We start from the raw sequence: 25295 nt of genomic DNA on the forward strand, positions 1-25295 counted from the left end.
CTACCATGAGTAAAGGAGCTACATTAAGTTCTTGATGTTCGAATTTTCTTTTTTCTTGGCTTGACCATACATTTTACAATCATGTGTAAAGCAGGAGTCTGTCTCAACCTGTCGCTGCTGTTTGTTGGCTGTAGAAACACTGTGCCCCGCATCGCAAGATGTGCCCATGTGCACACAGGAGCCTCCCTCCAGAGTGCCACTCACCACACTAGCTTCCCAATCGGGACTGTGTCCGGACCGGTCTCACATTCCTTAGTGAATCACATCATTTCCCCCAACCCTTACTGTGTTTGCAAAATGTTTACCAGATATTTGAATGAGGTGCTCTGTGTGTGAGGGGCATTGGGGGTGGGGTGGGGGTGAGTCACGTGCGTAATTCAGAAACACTATTGATGTTGAATGCAGATTCCACTGTGTAGGAAGTCCTGTAGGGTGTTGGTTTTGGGGGGCATCACGTTCTGATGTTCATGTTGGAGTTCTTAAATCATAGCATCACCCATATTAAGTTCCAAGAATCCATTCATACTTTTTTTTCCAAGTTGAAATAGTTGTCTGTGTTTGAACTGATGAAATAAAGTTATCAAGGGCAAAGTTCTCGGTGCCCAGGCAGGAAAGCTGTGGTACCAAGTTTTGGTTTGCCTGACTTTTTCTTTCATTTATGTCAATAACAAATAATAAAACCTAAAATGTGGCCATTTTATTCATCTTTTGTGACTGAAGTTCTCAATTTTTGGTTAATGAATTTGACTTGTGAAATGTTATCTTGAGTATATTTTGAATTATAATGGCAAATATATATAATTTTTGTACTTCCCCCACCCCCATTTAAATTAGAATGATTGTCAAGTGTCTGCAAATAGAGTAACTGTATATTTAAAGCATTAAACATTTGTTGGTGATAATGTGTTTATTTCCACTCCATAAAATAAAAAAAGTGAGTGGAGTCAAAATAAATTCTTTAAAGTCTATATTGCCTGCCAGTGGTTTCACAATAGTCCTCTTGTATTTATTTATCAATGAAGTCAAATAAAAATAAATAAGAAAATGAGTTTTTGTCACTTGAAGGGCAAATGCCCCGTGTCCTTGTTTTGTTCATTCCCTTGCTTCCTATTTCCATAATAAAAAGGAGGGTGGACACGGAGGGAGAGCTTTTATATCTGGGAAAAGTGAGTTGGGATAAGGGTCAGCAAGACAATTAAAAATTACTAACCCAAAAATTACAGTACTCTCTTCTACTCATTACAGCTAATGCAAAGTGGCATGAGCAAGAAAGAAAGGAAAAAATAAGAGGAGAGTTGTTCAGTCTTTTCTAAGGGTAAAAGTCTATAAAAATTATTACCCATAAAATTCTATAAAAGCAACTTGCGTATCCTACAGAAGTCAAATCTTACTTGTTTCACGTGTAAGCGACTGAGCTGGCCTTTAGGGCTGGGCTTTTTGTCTGCAGCACTTGTGACTGTGAGCAGTGTGCCCCTGAGCTGAAGTGTGTGATAGCTACCTCTAGCGTGGCTGTGGATAAAAGACTTGAAATGATTCTGTATGATTGATGGAAAATAAGAACAATATGATTCTCACAGCAAGCAGTTTTCAAAGTATTTTTGTACTGATTTCAAGGTAAGTATTAAACCATACCAATAAGCTCTTTACCCTCATTTCCCAGGTTGGTCATTACGGGCCGGACACATACTAGTTAGATCTGGAACCTAGGTTTTGTTCCGACCTGTGCAGCCAGATTGTATCAGAATCACCTGGGGTTATATTCCAAGCCTATTCCAGACCTGTTAAATTTGAATCTGGTTGTTGAGAGTCATATGTTTTGAAAAAAGAACCAAAGTCGATTCTAATTCCCAGGTAAGAAATTATTCAAAGCATCCTACTAAGTAAGTTCGACTTAAACGCCACTATTCGTGTGTGCATTGTAAATGCCATTCGGAGTCATCAGAGTATTTCTTTCAACGTGTAGCAAACATTTCACACTGGGTCATTTACTCAGTAGGTTCCGGTACCTATTAAGTGAACCATCTTTAGATTATTTTACATGGTAATTTTGTATTGGAAACTATATAACTTTATTAAGTTGTTAGGGTTTTTTTTTCACCTGGCCAGTTTTATTTACAGGTTGTTCTGGTTGAATTATCTTTATATTGATACTAACAATGTTTAGGATCAGTATTAGAGATCATAATGGATTCTTGCTTTAGATTTTCTATGCTGTGAAAATAACAGTTCATCAAAACCAAATCTTGATCTATTTTTTTTAAATCACTGGTTTTGTTTTTTTTTGTTTGCCATTTGCTAGGCAGTTTATCTTTAAAAAAAAATCATTTTATTGGGGGCTCGTACAACACATCACCATCCATCCATCCATCCACTGTGTCAAGCACTCTTGTGTATCTGTTTCCCTCATTGTTCTCAAAACATCTGCTTTCCACTTAAGCCCCTGGGATCAGCTCCTCACTCCCACCCCGTCCCCAGTTCCCCCTCCCCCATGAACCCTTAATAATTTATAAATTTGTATTATTATTTGTCATATCTTACACCTGTTCTTATCAAACAAAAGTAACAAAACTTGGTAGTTCTTAAGCTGAGACGATGACCTGTCCTAGTGACAATAGAAGTTTTAGAAGAGATGCAAAAGGGACCAGGGACCCTATGGGTCATTCTTGACTGAGTGGGGAGAGAGTTTGGTTTGGGGTTGGCATTGATAGCTTGCAAGTGGAGGGAGGTGGGGGGGTACGAGAATAATTCTTAACAGTTTGGTCTATAGCACTGATGACTTACACTACCTGGAAACTAAGAAATTGTAACTATTGTGAATTAGCTGATGGGTTTAGAACAGAACACTGGTTTTACATCCCAAAATGCATAAACATTTTGGTTCAGCTAAGCCATTGCCATCCTCCATGTCCCATCTATTATGCATCCACTCTTTCCCCTGTATCCTGTCTTAATGCCTCTTGTTAACCCTCTGAATGCCAGAAGAACCAGATGATACCTGGTGACCACTACCAACTCTGAAACAACCTTCACAATAGACTGTTCTGGATCGAGTGGGAGGAAAATGGGGGACAGCACATCCTAAAAGACCAGGCCCACTGGTCAGAGACTTGTGAAATCCCCAAGCCCTCGATCAACTTTCTGCTCTGGAAGTGAACTCACCCCCGTGTTAGAACAGTCAACCTTTTAAAATCAAAAGGGCCTGCGTTCGCGCTCTCCCCTGGAAAAAAAAAATCAAAAGGGTAGCATGTTTGCTCGAGGATCTAAAAGCTTAAGCATTGATGTGTCAGCCCTATCTCAGACCAATTGAATCAATTTCTAGTGGCTAGTCTACACAGTTTACGTGATGGCAGCCTGGCACCAAGTGCCTCTTCAAACAACCAAACACTTTGGATTCTTCTGTCAACTACAAGGAAAGGCTACGCAGGCCAGAGAGTAGGGAGAGGAGAAGGACCACTGCTTTGGGGGAAAATCATCCCAGGATTCTGTGTGCTCAGATGTCTGAGGGCAAAATTTCAAAGATTGAACTAAGTTCATGTAATAACAGTGTCAAACTGGGTGATAAGTGGAGAATGACAAGATTAAATCCTCGTTCCCTATTTTTTCCTTTTGTATTCTAAAGTCTGGTAATATGCCATAAATGCACAGTGAGATACAGGTTGTGCGGAACATATCAAGGAAAGTGAGCTACATTCATGTGTGGCTAACAAGTGTTTGCAGAAGAGCAGGTCATGGACGGCATGCAGGTTTGTGACTGGAAATCAGCGCTTCTTCCCTGTACATCGTAAGTACCTCACTTGAGGCAGAAATTCAGCCTTAACACGTGAGTACCCCATGCTCACAAATAGGAATAACTTCCAGTAACCCTAAATTGGCCAATCTCATTTTTCTGTTTCAGAGGTGTGAAACTTGGCAAGGGAGAGAAAACCGTTATTTCCTAGAAAGGTACCAGTACCATCCACAGCCAAATGAACACAAAGATTTCAGATTTTTTTTTAAGAGTAGTTCTAACAAATGGAAGGATTTAGGCTTAATACTGATTTGTGCTTTTGACACCTATGATAGGCAACCTTTGGTCAGGGAGTTGGTCCACCCCTGAGAAGCCCACTTCCTCAATTTGGAAGCCGAATCAGAGCCCCAGAACTGAGTCTTTGCCTGATGGACCATGGGGTCATTTTCAAGGAGAATAACTGAATTCATAAGTTATTGCCCATGTGTCTTTCAGAAAATCCACCTGTCTCTGAATGCAAATTCATGAAATACTGTCTGTCCATGATATAGATTGACTCAAAGTAGCTGTATGAGTGAAGGAAGAGTGGGTTTTCTTGTATTCAATGAAGAACCAATTTAAATGGCTTTGAGATGACTTCATGTCATAGAACTGCCACTAATGACTTGATAGTCCAAATAGGGTAGATGACACATTCTGGAACCATGGAGAATCAGTACTGGTGAGTCATCAGCTGCTGTTAGTGTTTCTAGGGCTGAAATAGCAATGAGTATGTCTCAGAAATAAAGGGATGTGTAGTCCAAGGGTCTAGCTACATAGACAAGAAGCTTTGAATAATGCGTGTGGGCAAAGGGAGTTAAATCATAATGCAATTTTTTACCTATGAACATTTTGAAGGCCACTCATAGAACAAGCCAATTGGTGATACCAACTTACGGCAACCCATTGACTTCCCAAGGCTGAATTCTGTCTGGAAACATATCTTCCCTCCGGCTGATCGCTCGTGAGCTTAAATGGCCCACTGGTCAACAGCTAAGCAGTTAGCCACTGCACCACCAAACTATATATATTGCAAAATCTTTGTGGGACAGTGTTATTCCATGATCTTAATTCCATTTCCCACAAACTTAATATTTGGAATAATAAAATATTTGGAATAATAAAACTTAATATTTGGAATAATAAAACATGCTCACCTTTAAATTACTCCCCTCCATTTTATACAACCAGGTGTGTGTGTGTGTGTGTAGATACCTATAGGTGTAATCTTAGCTTACATGTAAATGTGCTAACTTAAAACTATTTTGAAGCTGGAAAAGTATAAAAGGGATGTTTCCTTATTATTCCACTTGGAATAATTAAATACCTCACATAGAACAGTAGTTTCTATTTCAAATGTGCTAAATTGTAAATGTCCCTCATATTCAGTATATTTACAGAATTTTATAAAAATTCCCAACTAAAACTTTCGTTGGAGTTTTAGAACCATGCGAAATGATTGGAAGTATACTTCCTTACATGGTCTTAGCGTTCTTGAGGAGTTCTTAAATGCTTTTTTCTTTGAAATGCACAAACTAGCTCTTTCGTCTTCAGATTTTTCAGAAGACTGACGACTATAAGTATAGAGGCATTTCTTATTAGAAGTTACGGGAAGCTCCGTGTCAAGGTTTGGTGAAGAATTAACCCCAAACATTGTAATGAAGGAGAACCTTCAGCTAAGTGTGTAACCCTGGTACAGTGTTTGCTTTTCTGATTCGGCTTCGTCTGAAATTGGGATTTTCCCTCTGCAGTTGTAGTCATTACAAGAGCTGTGTGTGGCAGCATGTGTCAATACTAGAGGAAGGGGTTGTGGGAGCAGCGGAAAGCAGCAGCAGAGACCCGCTCTCAGGAGAACTCCCCAGCGTGTTCCCAGCACACTTCCCTTTGTTGACTAGACACGACTGCCACTGACCATTCATCCAACCAACAGAGTCACTCCACGCGGAGCCAGGTGACATTTACATGCTACTTTATCTTCCACAGAATAAGCAGGGCCAAACAAGAGTCTTCATAGACATAATACCCCCTCATTTCACACAACCAGAAAAAGAACATTTCTTAGACCCCCTTTAGCAAGGGACATGTTTGAAAAGCAGGGCTCTCAGCAGCGATGTGGCAGCCAGTGACGAGAGGACGGGCAGTGTGGGGCCTGCACTCCACCTTCCAGCAGCGCCATCATAGGTGGGTGTCCGTGAACGTGGTGTGTTCTTTGGTCACTGAACTGAACCCCTTGATGGTGTTCATCAGGTCTTCCTCATCCACATACTGCAAAATACACCAGTCAGCACTGGTTAGGGTATTGGCCATCAATGAATGGCAAAATCTTTCCATTTAAGGCAAAAAAGTTACCTGTCACCACTTATTAAGGGTGACACCACTTATTAATTGGTAGACACATGATGGCCTACCAATAATTATTCCTACAAAACCATAGAAATCTTTATTGAATAAAAAAAAAAACAGGCTGTGGGTTCTTGACACAGCCTTCAATTAGGTCTATACCCTTGTGAAGGCAGTGGCTTCCTCGCTAAGCCTGCCCCCAAAGAACGCCGCTCTCTTTGCATGATTAAGTGTCAAAATGACAGTTTCAGTATTCTCAAAGGACTCAAATCATGTTCGTTAAAAAGTTCTTTGAATTTGGATAATACAAAGACATCTGATAGGGCAAGGTCAGGGGTAGAGGGTAGGATGGAGTGAATTTTCCAACAAATTTCTCATAACACAGCCCTTGCTACCCTGGAAGAATGAACGGGTGCATTACTGTGATGAAAAAAAAGTTCCTAGCTCAAAATTTTGTTCTGTTTCTCACCAACGTGTTTCAAATATTTCTTCCTGGGGATGGGAGAAGGGCAGGGGAGGGAGAGGCAGGGACAAAGAGAGAAACAGAGAGAGACAGGGGAATTAGCATAGCCAGGCCCTTCAGAAGCCATTGTTCTAATTGGGCTTTATTTGGGAAGGCACTCTAACAAGAATAAGACAAATGTGTTTATGAGAGAATGTGTCTGTAGCTCTCCCCATCACAGAGGCATGTTTGGGATGTGTTGGGTCTCTTGCTTTCTGATGGTCGGACCAGGGTGCAGCTGCCTTAGCCAGTTCCCTGCTTTAGCTGGCAAGGCTCACTTCCTGCAAGGCATCCCTGAGGAGAAGCCTCATAAACCTACCCCGATGCAGCCCTGGGTGCTGGAGCAGCTGTGTGGAAACCCCTGCCAGTTCTGAGATGCTTACACGTTCATTGATTTGGCTTTCTTCCTGCAGTTGGCGTCATTGCATGTGTTTTGTAAGATGGAGGAGGACTTTGTAGATAGGTGTCGGACATATGGGCTAATGTTGGACTTATGGGCTTGGACAGCACTGGGTTGGGATGTTTACCTTTTATATAAAACTCTTATACATATGAGTTTCTGGGAATGTGTTTCCCTAGCACACTTTCCATCTGAAAGGCAACACATAGAGCTCATTAACCAGAGCAGGTCTATGATTTTTGCTGAACACTAAGATAGGAATACACATCATTCACTCACTGCCATCATATTGATGCCAACTCATAGCACCCCTACAGAACAGGGTAGAACTGACCCTGTGAGTGTCCTGCCTGTAACTCTTCACAGGAGTAGAAGGCCTTGACCTGATGCCAAGGAGTGCTGGTAATTTCAGAGTGCTGACCTGGGGGATCCTCGCCCAGCATTTCATCACTGTGCACTAGAGCTCAGCCTCGTATATGAGTACCATCATTCCTTGAACCAGCAAGCGGTATTTTGTATTTGATTTTTAATGGTGACGTGGGACTGGGAGTCAAGAAAGTTGCTTTATTACTTGCTTTTAGTCAGTCTTACTGTCTTACAGTCTTACAGTCAGGCTTACTGGAAGCCAAGCTTTGAATGAATAAAAGTAAGAACTTGGGAGAAGCGTAAGCAAGAGAGACAAAGGCAACAGCTGGGGGATTGAGCTAAGTTTTTTATCTTCCGCTGTTGTTGAGACTATGCACAGCAAAACCTGCCATGCACGTGTCTGTGCGTGCATCCGCTGTGACATTGATTACATTCATCCGGCTGGGAAGCCGTTCTCATCCTTCTTTGTCAGGGTTGTTCCTTCCTCGGTGACAAGCACCCTGCCACCGACAGTTTCCATCTGCTCTTTGGAGTCGTTGAGCTAAGATCTTAATGGACATGTTTGTTTATTAAGCCAACGGTTCCAATGGAATGGTAGGTCAGCGGACATCTAGTTAGTTGGCACAATGATTGAGTTCGATGGTTGGCAGACACTATAAGAGTCTAGTCATCTCAGCCAGGTGGGGGCTCTTAAGAAATACTAGATAATGATGGGTTATTTTCCAAGAGTCAGTTATTTGTACCCATAGGACTGGAATTATGGAAGGTGGAGTTTATAAATGGGAACACTTATTTATCATGAGTTTTTAAGAGAGAGAGAGCGCGAGAGAGAGAGAGAAGAAAGGTGATGCACAACTTTGTACAGGAAAGGAGGTGTTCGTATTGTACGCCTACTCTAGCATGGTTCCCTGGTTACGCTCGCCCCTTGCCCCAGTTGAATGAACTCTGGCCCGCGTGCTACTTTGCTTGTTCATGCATTCATTTCCTCGTTGAGCGTGTACCATGTGCCTGGAGAACAAGACAAAAGTGTTGTGGTAGCGCCTGCTAGTCAGCAGGAAGTCATGAACGCCTGGGCTAAGTGCTCAGAGAGCTGCCCTGTGTGACGCAGGGACCTTCAGGGAGGCACATGGAGGCATTTGGGGACTGTCAGCAAGTGCGGGGGAGGAGGAAACCCACTCACCAGTCCACTGTCATGGCCCATGATGGTTTCCCACAGCGAGTCCTCCACCGGGACTTTCTTGTCTTGGACGTCCATGAGCTGGCTGACACTGCGGTGGAGAGATCCTTGAGAATAGGGTGGGCTGATTTGGCTTTGACTTGGGATTCTCAGGACAGACACACTTCGAGCGCTCCGAATGCTCACAGGGGTCCCGGACAGAGGCATTTTGGTGTCATTTAATCCCTGAGAAGAAAGGTGCTGTTGGTAATTAACACGGAGTGAAAATGGGTTTGGAATCGGACAGAAAACCATTTCACACATTGCCAGTGCAAGGGAGAAACTACCTCTGACCCTCTCCCAGAACTTAGCGCCTGTGAGCTCTTGGTGTGGCGGGGCAGGGCGTGTCAGATGTCATTGTCCTTAGTAAGAAGTTCAAGTGCTGGTGCTCTCGCTACAGTTCCCCATGGCGTAAGGCCTGCGTGCATGCCTGTTGGGGTGAAGGTGGCACCAACGCCATCTCCATGCATGTCAGCACAGTCCGGAGAACGCCCCGTTTCAGGGCAGTCAAGGTTGGCAGTGCTTTCTCATGCTTTCTCACTAAGTGAACACAGTCCTTACTTTACTTTAACTTCCCTGTGAAGGAGAGTGGACTCTGCTTTGCTTGTCTTCTCATTCCTTAGTGTTCCCTTCATCGAAGGAACCCAACTCCAAGATCAATCGGGTCAGATACGAACATCCCAAAAACAAAGGCAGTCCACAAAAAGGCCCACGGCGGTGCTCTAAGCACGCCAGGGTCCTGGTTTAACTGGTGCAGTCATGGAAACATTTCACTCATGTCGTCAGCAGGCCATGCAAAAGATCATGCGTTCACGCAGCACACAGAGGTACCTCAAAGTGCATGGTGTAGCTTTTTAGGGTGACATTGCTTGACACATCAGAGATATCAGCCACAGAATCAAACTGCGGAGAAATTGGGGGCATTAGTCAGTATTTGGAACATGCTTAAAGGAGAGCCCCGTGTCCCTCCAACTACACCATGCCGCCGCATGCCAGTGCGTGGATTCCGCCTCACAGTGGCCTCTGTGCCAGGGGAGGCCTGCTCTGTAGGGTTTGCAGGGGAGCATTGCATCCATTCTTTGGTCCTGCCGAGTGGCTGGGGGTTACAGTCAGTGGTTTTGGGTTAGCAGCCAGGTGTTCAGATCTGTGCCACGAGGTTCCCATCACACCTGTCCGCATTCATAAATGATGTGAGAGGGCCTCAAAAGTTACCGGGGAAACTGCGTTATCTTCTCATTTCATTTTCCGTGAAAATTGTGAAGCCCCCTCAGGAGTGGATTTGTAAATAAATGTATGCATGTATGTCTATATAAATATCTGTGTGTGTGCACACCTCACAAATATACATAATTGAAAGTTGCGAGAAAGGATGAGCGGAAGCCACTGCTTAGACCTAAAGTGGGATTACTTAGCAGCTAAGGTGAGTTTCCTTTGCATTGTCTTAGTATTGCTGAGAATGAGAGGACCTTCAGGCCAGCAATTATGTAACCAGGAAACCTTTATATTTTGTGATCTTGACAAAGGCAAGACTCATTCCCTAGCACATTCACAACTTCTGCTCTGTTGTGTGTGTGTTTCTTTTTAGAGTGAAGCCTCCTATTCTTTTGCCAGTTTGGGTCAGTTTCTGTCAAGAGGGCGGGGGTGCCTGGGACAGGAGGACAGCAGCCCTGAGAGCAGAGCTACTCAGATGGGGGCTGATGGGGGAGGGTGTCAATGTAGGGACCTCAGCAGTTGGAGCCCGCTTCTGCTTCCTGCTCGGATTCTCACCCCCTGATGCTGAGCAGGTGAAGAGCTAGGAACATCAGCTTCTCATTTTGCTCTACAGATGCACTTTATGCTTTTAGTTTGAGCAGGGTCTTGGGTAATGCCTACGGGTACTGGGCTCAGCTGCTAAACCGAAAGTCAGATGCTTGAGGCCACTAGAGGTGCCTGCTGATGGACTTATGAACGAAAAGCAGATCTGCCACTGGGCACCAACAGAGCCCAGATCTACTGACACAAAGGGGTCACCTTTTGTTGAGGCCCAACCCCACATCAGCCCGTCCAGGTTTGGATATGTGCCAATAATAAGAATGGGCTACAAAAGCTTTATGGGGCATTTTCACTATGTTTTTTAAAATAACAATTCCTAAATGTGTAAATTAGGTGAGGCTTTACATTTCAGATGGTCACCCTAGTATTCCACAGTTTAACCTACCAATCAACCCCGCTGCCAATGGTGTGCCCTTTCCTTGATTTCTGTTCTTCCTCTGTGATACTTTAATTCCATTTGCCCAGCAACTGTTGAAGCCCCCTCATACAACTCGCCTCCACCCTCCCTGCCTCCTAACTTAAGAGCAGGCACTCTCGTGCCCGCTTATCCTTAGAATCCCAGGCCATTGCAACAGCAAGAGCAAGGCTCCGAGCCCACCGAGACCAAGGAAAGCAGACTTGTTCGTGAGAGGTTCAGACAATGGTGTTTTTGAAAGCTTCTCATGATACCAGGAGCTCTGGTAGCCTAGTGGTTATGTGTTGGGCTGCAAGATCAGGAGATTGAAACCACTAGGCCCTCCAAGTAGGAACAGATGGGGCTTTCTACTCATGTAAAGGCATACAGTCTCAGAAACTCACAGAAGAAATTCCATCCTATCTCAGAAGCTCACTTTGAGTAAGACATTGACTAAATGACAGCCAATTTGGTTTTTGGTTTTCCCAGTAGTCATCACAGAACCCTGCTTTGAGCCTCTCTAGGTCCACACATGTGATCCAGCATCATTGTCTTCTGATCCCTCATGACCCTGGCTATGGGACATCCCCCTGCACCACCCCCTACCCCACCAGTCACCTATGAAAACCAGCCTTGCAGGGCCACAGGGCCACCCCCTTGGCGACATACCACTTGGGACTCGCCGGGTGGATAGACATTCAGTGGAGACACCCTCTTCTGAAGAGGGACTAAAGGCGGTCTCTCTCGGATGTACGGCTCCTTGTGTATCTTCCTTTGCAGAATCAGGGACAGAAAAATGGCCAACAAGATCAAGGCCAGCATCGCCATCAGCACAATGAACCACAGCTCGCTGTAGAACTCCGCGCCTTTGCCGCCCGACCCCCGCTTTTCGCCAGCAGTTGTCAGCACCAGGCCTGCAAACCCCAGGGAATGAAAAGGGAAACGTTATTTCAGAAGGCGAGTGCGTGATCTAGTGCCCTGTTTACTTTAGAGTAAACGAGAGAGACGTTTACAGCAGCGAGTCGCCTGGCGTTTGTACTTATGTTCCAGTGGGGGCGATAGGTCAGGGTGTCCACGGGCTATAAAGAGACGCTTACAGCCCTCACGAGGCCTCCTGGAGGTTGGAAATCACTGCGGCCTTCGAGTCCCTGGGAACGAAGGACAGGCAGGAGGGTGGAGCTGTTTAAAGGGGCTACCGGAGTGAGAATGGCCTGCTTCCCGGCTGGCTGTGTGTGGGCAGCAAACGCCTGCCTGGAGCCGAGGCTCCCATGACACTGGTGCAGGTCCCCTGCTTTTAAGAGGGCAATGCTCTGGGAGGCCCGGCCTCTCACATCCTGCCAGGGTCAGGTTCCCCGCAAAGCAAGGGCACCAGGGCTTCCACGTGCCGACTTACTCTCTGTAATGACCAATTCACTTTTTAATTTTAACCAGATCACACATTCTGCTTCTAGGCCTGACAGGCAGCTGTCTCTCTCCCAACTGGACAGCACCTTCGTACAGAAGCAAAGCCTCTTTGCAATTCACAATCCGGGACAGGGACGGAGGGCCCTGTGAGTAAGGTAAGCACGGGCTTATTGGTGCTTACGGACGAACTGGTAGTGAACAGCAAGTGAATCTGTGCTTACCTTGCTTATTGGGCACTCCACCCCTGCCTCCTGCCCCAGCCCTGTCTCGAAATGTGTGTGCAAACCGAATTCAGAGGCTTCAGACCCATTTTCCATTGTGATGTGAGCAGCCTGAGCTGGCTCGATATCTAGTCCCACAGTCTCTGCTGAGGAGCGAGCGCTCTACAGACTGTCACTCACAGGTCCCGGGAGAACTTCCTAGCAAAGGGATCCTTCTGCATGGAGTCACTTTCCCGTGCTTCCCACTCACATGCTGAGAGTACAGTCAGTGTGAGTCTCTGCCCGTGAAGTCATCCCCGCGGCTCAACTGCAGTGAGCATCTCTCCCGGGCAGCCTTGTGCTGAAGGAGCCATGGTGGTGCCATGGGGAAGTGCCCAGCTGCGGACATAAAGGTGGGTGGTTCAAAGCCACCCAGAGACTCTTTGGGAGAAAGATCCAGTGGTAATCTTCTTCCATCTGTTCACTAGTGGTAGCTGCTTAGCTGTACATGGCAACGCCATCGGCCTCTACCAAGAGCATGACCGGGCCAAAGGCTGAGTGGTGGCAGCGTTATCAAGTCGTGGGGATACAGGGGAAGGGCAGTAGAGGTCATTGAGGCACTGCACGAGGCAGGGGATTGGTCATTTAGGCGGATAGCCTGAGCAGGAGAATGTCTTAGAGATCACCTCCAGCCCAGCCGCTGCTGGCCAGCTCGGGAAAACTGGGTCATTCATGACTGCCGGGCAGGCCAGTATGTAGCCATGAAGCTGAGCCGAGGGGCAAAGAGACCAAGCTAGAGCTGCCTCTTCACTCACTGGATAAACTCCCCCTTTCTGTGCACCTCAAGGACTATGCGGGATTGTCTGCCTCGTGGGGTTTCCCAGGCTGGAAGCAGACTGGCCACATTTCTCCTGAGGAGCAGTTGGTGGGATCAAACCACCGACCTTTTGATGAGCAGCCACATGTTTTAGTCCCTGTCCAACCAGGGACCATTCTATTGAGTAGGAATCCACACGACTGCAAACAGCATCCCCAACCCGCTCTGTTCCCCATCTCTAAAAGGAGGGCCTGGAGTCGAAGCTCCGATCTAACTTCCCAGGTTAGATTTTCCCTAATTCAGGTCCAGCATTCGTTGGCTGCAGGAGCAAGGTGAGGCTCAGAAACCCAGCAGGCCAGTTGGACCGTGTCCTCCAGGGTCACCGGAGTCAGAATCTACTCGGTGGCAGTGAGTGAGTTCGGGTTCTTCATTGGCTGAGGGGAAACCCACAAACCCTGGTTATGCGTCAAGGGCATTGTGGTTGCATGTGCATGGCATGGGGCTGTAACACCCCAAAGGGAGCCAGTGTGGCCGGTGGAGCACTCGGGGGACTGGAGGAAACGTACTCTCTCACCCCCACCATTGCCAGCCAGTGGAGCCTGACTGCCAGCCACCCCCGAGAAGAGAAGAGCCCACAACCCAAGGAAGACCACGTCTGTGCTGCTCTCCTGCTTAGAGGCTGCCTTCAGGCAAGAGAACAGGACCATTTTTTCAAGATGTATCGTAAAAAGGAAAACTCTGACTGTGGCCATACATCGTGGACTTTGTCTTAGCGCCTCACACTCCCCAGTGTTTGCTCGGCTCTACCCCTGGATCCAGCCTCCAGACATGGGGGGGCCCTCGGCACTGGAGACCGCAATTTGTAGTCGTGAACTGACTGGAGATTTCTTCCCTTTGACGGAGAGCTAGGAATCAGGCTGGTACCTCTTTATCTCTCTCTCATATTTCAAAGTGCCCTTTCACTTCAAGGGGCTCCTTTGGTGCACCCAGTGGGAGGCGCATGCTCGGGGTTAGAAATTCTGCGGCTGGGTTTCAGTGCCAAAGAAAAACCCAACCCCAGACTCAGTGGCACAGCAAATCCCTTCCTCTAAAGTGCCTACCACGAGGGAACACATACCAAGGTGACCAGGCTAATCAGATGGAAGAAGTGGAGCAATCTGGGTTACACGGTGTTGTTTACAGTGTGGTCTATGCCACAGGCATCAGTGTCACTAGGCTGAAAGTGCACATTCCGGGACTCTTGCTGGGGACCGGGGATGCTGTATATTAAAGACACTGCAGTGGTTCCTCTGCTCAGTGAAACTTGAGAACGATTTCCAAAGACAAAGAAGCGGGCTAGCTGGCAATGTATTGAACCATGCACACGTTCTAGTTCAGCAACAAGCATGTGGAACATTCCTGGGTAAATCACCGGCCATCTCTCGGCTCAAGGAAGCATTGGTGTTACTAGAATCATATCCAGTGAAGTCTGGGCCACAGCTGCCATGAAGCAAAGTGATAGGGACACGGGGAAGGAATTGTGTAGGTGTGGTCAGAAGTTTTACATGGCCTCCAGACATGCCAACTCTGAACACACGGATCATGTTTTATTATTTTCTCAGATTCACAATGGCATTGCATTTGTTGACCTGTGTTTCAGAATTTGGGGAAAACCTTATTTTTTCTAAAAACTCTGTGTGGGTGTATCCCTATTCTGCCCTTTGAAATTTAGAATATTACATTTTTTAAATTCAAAGATGATGGATAGAACTCAATGTAAAAGGCGTGCCTTAAAACAATCAGAATTCTGTGGCCCTTAAGCAAGCTGCAGCTGCTTCTGCATAACTGCTGGGACCCAGAAGGGAGCCCAATTGAGTTTCCCCTGGAGAGTCACCATTCAGTTTGCTGTAACCGATCTGCCTCATTTCAGGAAAAGACAGTTTCACTGTATTGGGCACTTCTCAGATCTCGTCAGAGGCCTTTATAAAATTGGCGCACTTTCCGAAGCCAGCAGGAATGGTGACAAGGGCTAGCACACACGGTGAGCACAATGGGGGCCGCGGGAAGTACCTGGCCAAGACCAGGCCAGTGATACATCGAGCAGCTCTTAGCAATGCTCTGGGCCACAGGCCTGAAGCTTCATCAGGACCAAAGAGGAAGCACACAGTAGTAGTAAAGGTCAACTTCCAGAGATCTTGAGGGTTGAAAACTCAAATGTACAATCTGAGTTTACTTAAAAGTATTGTGCCTTGGCGCCAACCACAGCGGCTGTGGCACCATCAGCTCCTCCTGGACTCTTACTGTGTTCTCCTCGCTGTACCGACCACCCCGGGATGATTGAGATCAGGATCTGTGCTGAAGGAGGATTGTGACTGGGAGCGCAACCATGTGCCTTGGGACCTGGTCATGCCTGCTTTCCCTGGCTGTTACATAAATCCGAGGATGTAGCTGTGCTTCCAATAAGATCTGTGGCTGGTAAAGCATCCTATGTCTGTGATGAGGCACCCGGATCTAGAGTGGGGCACTGAGGCACATGTGAAGAACTCCAAGCATGCCACTTGATGTGCAAGCAGAATTAAAAAAAAAATTGGTTCCTGACACAGGTGATAGTCAGAGACTATTATAGGGGGCCAAGGAGGGGGGCAATTCTATCTCATTAGCTAATTACTTGCCGATCATGACTTTTTTTGGAGGACACAAGATAGAACTTTTCCCAGTTCTCCATTTTAGACTCTGAATCTGGGAAGTCATCAACGCCTTTAATACAAATCACAATGAGTGTGCTTCCCCTTCTGATCTTTCATTCCTCTGACTTCCCTCCACACGGCTTTTCTTTACACACAGGACAGCTCTGTGTACTTTTAAGGGGAGAGGTGTAGGCAATATCCCTTGTCCTCTGCACATCTACAATCCAGCCATTGGGCATTTTAGAAAAATGCCATCGGTATGAGGGAGCCCTGGGGACGCAGTGGTTCAAATACTCAGCAGCCAAAACCCAAAGGTCAGTTGTTTACCTGGCCCACTGCTCTGTGGGGGAGATGCTGCCGTCTGCGTCTATGAAAAGGACTGGCCTTGGAAACCCTATGGGACAGCTCTACTCTATTTTACAGGCACTTTATATCAGATGACAGTAGTGGGTTCAGTTCAGTGCTTTGTCCCAGTCTCCAAACTAACTGTCATCGAGGTGACTCCAACTCATAGCAACCCAGTAGGACAGGGTAAGGCAGTCCCCCTGGGTTACATTTATAAGACTGTAACTTCGCATGGGCGTACAGAGCCCCATTTTTCTCCCACAGAGTGGTAGTGGTTTCAAACTTCTGACCTTGCAGTTAGCAGCCCCACACACAACAAGTAAGATCCATTTTACGTTGTTGTTAGGTGCCATGGGATCAGTTCTGACTCAGAATGACCATAGGCACAACCTCATAGGGAACCTATGTGCCACCTGATAGCAACATGGACTATGGAGAACAGAACAAAACACTACACAGTCCTCCATCTACACACATACACACACACATACACACACACACAATTTAACATCCAACACAAAATCTTTTACATGGTCCTTGCTGATAGATTAGCACATGTATGTATAAGCAAACCTATTCAGCATTCTGTAGGAACAGGAGTACGTGTTACACTGACAAGTATGAGATAAATATTTACCCGTCCCTGTAGAGGGATCATATTGGATCACAGGTGTCTTCACACTTCCCTCACCTGTAGTGCATATGACCTGGAAAAAGAAGGCTGGACAAAAGGAAGAACAGTTATGCAGCACTTACAAATAGTGGACACTTATTCCTTTAAAAATTGCACTTCTACCTCATAGCAAGAGGCCTAGAGTTTCTCAATGAACAGAATAGGTCAAAAGGAATCTTTGCGATCCCCTGATCTAATATTTTCTCTTGATAGCCAGGGACCGTGGAGGAAATCACCCTGCAAGGTGACAAACATGATTGAAGGCTGAGTTGGCAGCAGGGCCCAGATTTCCTATCCAACAGCACCGACCCGTCTTTCACAACAAGCTGCCATAGAGTGAATAAGACACGTGACCATGAAAACGGGTAGCAGAATGGTTGTAAACATGACAGTATTCTATTTCAAGTAGTACATATAGAATGGCGTCCCTGGTGGTGCAGAATTAATGCACTGGACTACTAACCAAAAGGTTGTTGGTTCAAGTCTGTCCAAAGGAACCTCAGAAGAAAGACGTGGAGATCTACTTAAAAAAAAACCCCAATCATCGAAAAACCTGAGATCAGAAGAAACAGATGGTGACTACCAGTACCAAGTGGTACCAAGTGTTCAGAAAGGGCCATGTTAGAAATGGCCTGAGTAGTATGGGAGGAAATTGTAGAACAAAACTCAAAATCATAGCAAAGATCGAACTTCCTGGTCACCTGGAGACTGGTGGAACCCTAGGGCTATGACCCTTGGTCACCCTTCGGGTCTGGAAAGGAACCACCCTAACTGGAAATGACTCACTGTTCAGCCAAATAATAGATAGGTTTAGCAGGGGGAACAATAACGCTAGTGAGTATGCACTATTTAGACTAATCCACCATCTGAGATCAAAAGGAAAACGTTTACCTTTGAAAAAGTTCAAAAGGGTGTGGAGAGAATGAGGAATAGAAACAGGAAGCAGAGAGGAGATAGGAGAGCTCAGGGGGATTGCAATCGATAAAGCAAAACAAAACAGGCAGGCATTGTTGACTAGAAAGCAATGTGCTCTGTAGACGGTCTCCCAATTCCCAACACAGAATTGGAAGAAAGGAAACCATACGGAGCACAGGTCTGCTCTGACAAGGGACTTCCACGGTCCAGCAGACTGTGGCTGGTTGGATGAACGGAGCAAAGAGACGAGTCTTCAGCTTTAGCTAACGAAGAGCTGGGATTTGCAAGGACAGATGCTGAGGGAACACTTGCCTCAGGCCATTAACAAATGGAGGTGATCGTTGTCTGATGGGACCCTGGTTGTAGGCTGGGGGTACAGTAAAGACATCTCCGAAGGATTTGAATAGAATGTATTGGAGTGATATTTTCCTGGCGACCACCTGCCCTCCTTCTATCTTGGACCGTGAGGACACTCCTGCCACACTGAAGCTGCAGTCTCCCTCAGGCCTGCCTCGCCCTAGGCAACAAACAGGAGCCCCGGGAGTGTCTTGGTTACAGGTTGGGCTGCGAACTGCAACACCAGCTGCTTGAAACCAGCCGCTGCAGCTCTGTGGGAGAAACACGGGGCTTGCCATTCCTGTGAGGAGTTCCAGTCTCGGAACCCCCCGGGGAAGTTCTCTCAGCCCTGTAGCCTCACTGTGGTGAGTCGTATGGACAGGACAGCGGTGCGTTTGGTGTCTGGTTTGAGGGGGGGGGTGGGGGAGAATCTCATTTACTCTGCACAGGGACCTTTCCACAAGGAAAAGCTGCCATTGAGAAGATTCTGACTCAGAGCAACCCTATGAGAGAAAGGATAAATATGGTTTCCAAAGCTGTCATTTTTGCCACATTTCACGACAGCCCTATCAGTCTCTTGTGTTGCAGCTGATGGATTTGAACTGCTGACCTCTCAGTTAGCAGCCAGAAGCATCACCACTATGCGACCAGGGGGCTTTGCTGTTCCCCAGAAGGGACGACTCAAAACAAAGCATTTTCCTGTTGAGCACCTTCTAGTCACCCTTCAGAGTTGTCCTCCATCTCCTACAGCTGGGGACAGAGGACCTGACCCAGGGAGGAGTGGCAAGCAGAACCTCACTTTTGTCCGCCGTCCTGGGAATGCAGAGGGTGGTGTCGAAGCCACTGTACACACGCCGCCCTCCGTCCATCAGCACGTACTCCTTCAGCGGGCCGTTGAGAAGGAAAGTACCGCTCCAGTTGGCACACACCACAGACAAATTGCTGTCCACGGAAAACGGGGCTTGGTACTGAGGCACTGTTGGGGGAAAGGTGCATGTTCTGAAAAGGGAGACCGCGGTAGGTGTGTGTATTTTAATGAGCTCCCCTGTACCTCTAGCACACACATGCACACACGCACGCGCGCGCGCGCGCGCCAAAGACAGTATTGGGACCCTTGACTTTTCCTCAGGGTTAAACACTGGTGTTGGAGTTAAAAAGAACACCAACAGGAACATGTCTGAAATGCTATCTCAGCAACTTTGCACCTCCTTTGCAAAAAGGAGAAAAAAATCAATAGCGAGCGGTGTTTTATGAAATAAAACTATTAACATACAATGGTTTGCTCACCAGCACCACCCTGGAGCACCTATTTTGTTGCATTTCCCCTCTTTTAACAGGTAAAATGTCCTCAACACTATTAACTACAGCGGATAGCTATTTTTCATATCAAATCAATATTTATTGCTACGAAGCCCCAAGGACTAGATGAAGTTAATATAATTTTTTTCTCTAACCCAAACTGCTTAGAAGGTGAATTATGTCCTTTCGGCACCCATTTATTTTTAAAGCTGTTTTCCCCTGGACCGTTAGTTTGTTTTCAAAGATAGTGAAAAAGCCTTGCAAACAGCAATTCCAGTATCATCATTCATTGACCTGACTAATCAATCAGTAGCATAGTACATTAGTACATAATCAAGCTCAGGTCTCCTAAATATTATATCAGATAGAGAAGCAACTATGTATGCATTTTGGAAGCATGGGTCTATTTAATTTTTTTCCAACTCCTCGTTAAAACAAAGGGAAAAAATCCTAACTCGGTTCATCTTTTAAATGAATTATTTTTATAGAATAAATGAAAGGATAGTGTATCTTTGAGAGAAATCAGAAGAAATTTATTTCAGGCAGTCTAGTTTTCTCCAAAATAATCAATACATTTGTAAAAGCATCAAGGCCCATCTATACACAGAGCTGGCTTTTAAGAAAAGAATAGAGTGATTGATCTCTGAAAATACATTGGCTTTATGTTTTTTCTTTAGAAAATCTATCTACTGCTTATGAAAATATATAACAGAGTCTAGTTATGCTTTGGCATTTTTAAGATTCAAATCTAAAAACAGGTAGGACTCTTACATTTAAAATAAAATATTTCTCCCCAAATAGCAAAGTAAGAGCCAGCACATCTTCTTTAAATCCTTATGTTTCTCCAACTTTAATTGTGGCAAATAACAGAAGGGATCACACTCATCTGTTCAGCTATGGCTTCCCTCTCATGCACTTAACCACACACCCTTTCATGTGTAAAAATCTGCATCAAAGAGGCCACATAAAGGGGCTCTGCCAAAATATAGTGTTTGGTGCTGGGTGGTAGGATTCTAAACAGGACAAGGTTCATGGGTGTGTGCCCTATGCAGTCTGCCAGTTCGGATTATTACATGTATTTTTAATACTTCTTAAATTCTCCAATTTAAATAACAAACATATTCTTTTAAAAACTAAGGAAAAGTTGCTTTATACAAGTCTGAAGATTCACGGAATCAGTTAGATAAGTGCCTCTTTCTTCATTCCAACTGACCATTTGCTTTTCTTGACCATGCCCTGTCTCAATTCTTTCTGGAGATTATGCCATGTAATTGGGGGAGGGGGGGAGGATGCCTAAACTTCTCTAAAGAATGATCTACATCTCTTTGCCCATTTTCTTTCTTCCCAGTTGCTACATAGTCAGTTCCGACTCATAGTCACCCCATAGTGCTCTCGCTGTGCCCCACAGAATTTTCCATGGAAGCAGATTGTCAGGCCTACTTTCTTCTGTGGCACCTGCACGGGGGTTGGGGGGTGGGGGATGGTGGAGCTGTAAGTGAGTATGTGGGGGGAGTTGGTGTGCTGAACCTCTCCCATGCTCCTGAACAATCTTCATTGATTTACTCTTGACTCCATGTTGAGATATTCAATGGGCATCTTTCTCCAGAAAGGACGTTCATTGATGTATGCATTGCATCCAGTGTAACTGCACGCTCACGCGGTCCTTCTAGTAGTGATCCACCTCTCCTGAGGGCTCTCAGCCCTTTCTGGCATGGTGTCTTAGCCTTGTTTACTCACGTTCTCTGTGGGTGGTGAAGCTGGTCCATTCGGAAGCTGTGCTGCCCACCTCGTTGTGCACCACCACTCTCAGCCTGTAGGTGGTATAAGGCTGGAGACCTCCTAGGCTGGCTTGCAGCCCAAGCCCCTTGAATTTGGTCTCTATTTGGCTGGGAGTACAGGGCATGGCTGCATCAGGAAGGCAAGGCATGTGGAGCTGGAGCTCATAGCTAGAAGGAAGAAGGACTTGTAAAGAGAAGGCAGACATGAGGATCAGCTTAGCTTTCCCCCTTAAAACTGGCTAGATGAGATGTTTTTGTCTTCACTGAAAGCTCTTTCACATCTCCCTTGTGAGAAACTGCTCTCAGTGTTGTTGGAATAATGTTACCAGAAAAATTAAGAGCAATCACCACATAGCCATATATGGCTGCTCACTAAAAAATAAAAAGTCACTGATAGTTTACTCTGTCTCCTGGAGACGCTATAGGGCAGTGCAGGACTACTCTTGTGGTTTCTAAGGCTGGAAGCCTTTATGGGTCCAGGCTGGGGAGTTTGTATCGCTGACCATGTGGTTAGCTGCTGTAATTCCATTGGCAAAGATATTTTTCTCTTTTTTGAAAGGAGAGTGATCTAATGTTCTCTTTTTGGCTGTTACCCAGGAGAAAGACGAGGCTTTCTATTTCTGTAAAGAGTTACCATCTCAGAAACTGACAGACCCAGTTCTACCCTGGCCCATAGGTTGCTATGAGTTGGTATGACTTGATGGCAGTGAGTATGGCTTTTTGGTTCTGTTTGGAATAAAGAATAGGTTTGACCTTGTTATTATTGTTAGTTTTTGTTTGGATGTTTTTCTGTATATGAAACCCAGGATAGGTAAATCTATTGAGACGGTAACTAGATTAATAATTCCTTGGGGGTAGGGCAGGGGAGGTTGGAGGAAAATGGGGAGCTAATAACAGTGAGTACAAGAATGAAGAAAATGTTTTAAAACTGATTGTGGTGATGATTGTGTAACACTTCCTAATGTGATTGACAATTGAATTACATGATATGTGAATTATATGCAATAGAACTGTTGGGGGAAAAAAGAAATACCTGCTTTATTCATTCATAGTTTAAATTAGATCAAGGAAATGCTGATCTAACAACCAACAAAATGAAACACCGCTCGGGAATCGAGTTTGTCTCAGGGCAACCCATGGATGTTAGCACAGAACTGCACCGCATCGGGCTTCCATGGCTGTGATCTTTCCAGAGCAAATCACCAAGACCTTTTCTTTTAATACACTTCTGTGCAGGCTCACACCACCAGCCTTTCCGTTAGTGCCTGGCACTAAGCCATTTGTACCACTCAAGGAAACCCGACTCACCACCAACAAACTAAAACTAAACAAACAAAAAAATTTACCTTCTGTGGAGCACTTTCTGACTTGTAACAAACTTAGGGGGCAGAGTCGAACTGCTCTTGTGGGTTTCCAAGACTGTAACTCTTTAGGGAGTAGAAAGCCCCGTCTTTATCCTTTGGAGATAGGATGGAGATTTCCAACTGTTGACCTTTTAGTTAGCAGCCCAACATGTAAGCGCTGCTTCCAGCCCTCCTTTGTTGTATCCACGATTTCAGGGAATCCCCAGGAGGAGAATGTTCTTTCAATGAATGCAAACATATCAAATGTCTTGCTTACAGATGCCTTTGCTATTTACCTTTCGACCATTAGTGGATTTTGTGATTTGAACACTTTGTAGGTCACCATACCACTAAAACCTAATTATTTGTCTATTTTCTGTAGGCACCTACTCTGTAAGCAAATGCTTTCAGTGTAGTGTTGTGTAACTCCATGTCTATGTCCGTGTGTTGCTTTGCTTTCATTGCCCCTCTGGCTGTCCTCCTACCTTTGAACGACACCGTTAGGAGTCTGGGGAGGACTCCACTGGAAGGCAGCCATTCTCGAGGCCAGTGTCTGGATTCGGGGAGAGGGCAGCCCTGAGGGTGGTGCAGGGTGAGTCCTCAACTCTGCTGTTGGTCCTTTGGTGCAACAGTTGAAGCAGGTGCAGGCCTCAACCCCTATGGAGTATGTGGTGAAGGGCTGCAGGCCACGGAGTGTCTGCTGGGTGGCGGTGCCTTCAGCTAGCTGTAGGAGGAGAAAGAAGACCAGAGGAGACCAAGAGTCAGAGAAATAGAAGGTACTTATCAAGCATCCCACCTGCTGCTAACAGCATGTTGTGGTAGCTACTCTTGGAGATGCAGCATAGCATTTAACATAACATTTGCTCTCTGGAGTTACCAATGGAGTTAGAAAGCTAAAACTTAAACCCAATAACGTAATCATGCAACAGCAAAATAGAAGTTTGGAGATAATAGAAGATAAATAAAAAGGAACAATCTGTTGCCTATCACCATTAAGCGGTATTAGAAGAGAGAATAGAATATAAAACCATTAAGCGATATTAGAAGAGGGTGTAGAATATAAAACAGGGACCAAATTCTATGACTCTCAGAATGTTGCCTTCTTTTTAAGAAAATTGTATTTGAACTCTGTTGGTCGTCAATATTCACCGAGACCATATTCTGCCATTGGTTACTTGCATGTAATGTCTGGGTCAAAACATGTAGCTATTACAAACTATCTTCTCAGATCACAATGTTATACAATTAGAAATGACAATAGGAAAATCAAAGGAAAAATCAAATACATGAAAATTAAACAACACTCTGCTTAAAAAACACTGGGTAAATGAAGAAATAAGAATGAAATTTTTAAAAATCTCAAAATAAATGAAAAAAATATATCATAGCAAAGGTAGTACTCAGAGGGCAATTTCTGTCAATAAATGGACACATCAAAAATCGTCAAAATCAACACCTTCACCCCACCATTTCTAACAGTTATAATAACAGCAGCAAAAAAAAAAATCCCAAGTCATCAAAAGAAAAGCGATAATAAAGATTAGAGCAGAAATAAATGAATCAGAAAAAACAGTAAACAAATAGAATGATTCAATAAAACAAGAAGTTGGCTCTTTTTGAGGATTAACCCAAATAACAACCTGGCAAACCTAACAAGGGAAAAGAAGGAAGATGTAAATATCATGAGTAGGAAACAACAGAACCAACGGAAATAAAAAGATAATAAACTATTATGAAGGATTATGCTTTCAAAATTGAAAATCTAGAAGAAATGCACAAATTTCTAGAAACATATTACCTAACTAAATTAACATAAACTGAAGTAGAAAACCTGAACAGACCCAGATTAAAAGAAGAAATCAATAAGGTCACTTAAAAAATTCCCAACATTGACATCAACAAAAGAACAGGACCAGATGACAGACCAGTGAAGTCTATCAAACATTTGGAGAATGGACACCAACTCTCTGCACACTATTCCAGAATATAGAACATGATGGAAAATTCCCAAAATCATTTGGATGAAGTGGCCATAAATCTGATGCCCACACCAGGCAAAGACAAATGTCCCTTATAACAGATGAGAAAATGTTAGGTAACAAAATCCCATAGGATATTAAAAGATAAAAGCAAAAAAGACAAAAACAAAGTCACGAACAAGTTGGGTTCATCCCAGGTATGCAAGGATGTTTCAACTTTAGAAAAATAATGTAATCCACAATATAAATAAAAGGTGAAACCTACATGATCATTTCAATTGATGCAGAAAAGGCATTTTAAAAAATTCAACAACCACTCCCGATAAAAAAACACTTAAAATAGAACTAACCCAGAATAAAAACCATATATATGCGAATGAGGGGAAGACCCAAAACCCACCTGTAGACCATTGGATATCCCCTTACAGAAGGGTCACAAGGAAGAGACCAGTCAGTCAGGGTGCAGTATAGCACCAATGAAATATACAACTTCCCTCTAGTTCTTTAATGCTGCCTCCCCCCACATCATGACCTCAATTCTACCTTACAAATCTGGCTAGACCAGAGCATGTACATGGGTACAGATAAGAGCTGGAAATACAAGGAACCCAGGACAGATAAACCCCTCAGGACCAATCATTAGAGTAGCAATACCAAGGAGGATAAGGGGAAGGTAGCGAGAGAAAGGGGAAACAAATCTCAGTGATCTACATAAGACCTCCTCCCAGGAGGATGGACAAGAGA

The 25295-nt window shown here is 45.0% G+C and overlaps 1 protein-coding gene and 1 non-coding gene across 2 annotated transcripts in view; one reads left to right on the plus strand and one right to left on the minus strand.

Annotated features, from left to right (window-relative positions):
- Positions 1-5941: 5941 nt before the first annotated feature.
- USH2A (usherin) overlaps positions 5942-25295 on the minus strand; it is a 987589-nt gene continuing 968235 nt past the window's right edge. The window contains exons 66-72 of the mRNA XM_075540576.1: positions 23058-23296; positions 21189-21397; positions 18952-19128; positions 16866-16949; positions 11466-11710; positions 8555-8776; positions 5942-6031 (exon numbers count right to left, since the gene is read on the minus strand). Of these exons, the coding sequence (XP_075396691.1) occupies positions 5942-6031; positions 8555-8776; positions 11466-11710; positions 16866-16949; positions 18952-19128; positions 21189-21397; positions 23058-23296 (1266 nt within the window). The remainder of the gene's footprint in view (positions 6032-8554; positions 8777-11465; positions 11711-16865; positions 16950-18951; positions 19129-21188; positions 21398-23057; positions 23297-25295) is intronic.
- On the plus strand, positions 15005-15138 carry LOC142438401 (small nucleolar RNA SNORA16B/SNORA16A family). The gene has a single exon (XR_012782779.1). It is a non-coding gene; the product is annotated as a small nucleolar RNA SNORA16B/SNORA16A family (small nucleolar RNA).

The sequence above is a fragment of the Tenrec ecaudatus genome, chromosome 1, assembly GCF_050624435.1.
Source record: "Tenrec ecaudatus isolate mTenEca1 chromosome 1, mTenEca1.hap1, whole genome shotgun sequence".
NCBI lineage: Eukaryota > Metazoa > Chordata > Mammalia > Afrosoricida > Tenrecidae > Tenrec > Tenrec ecaudatus.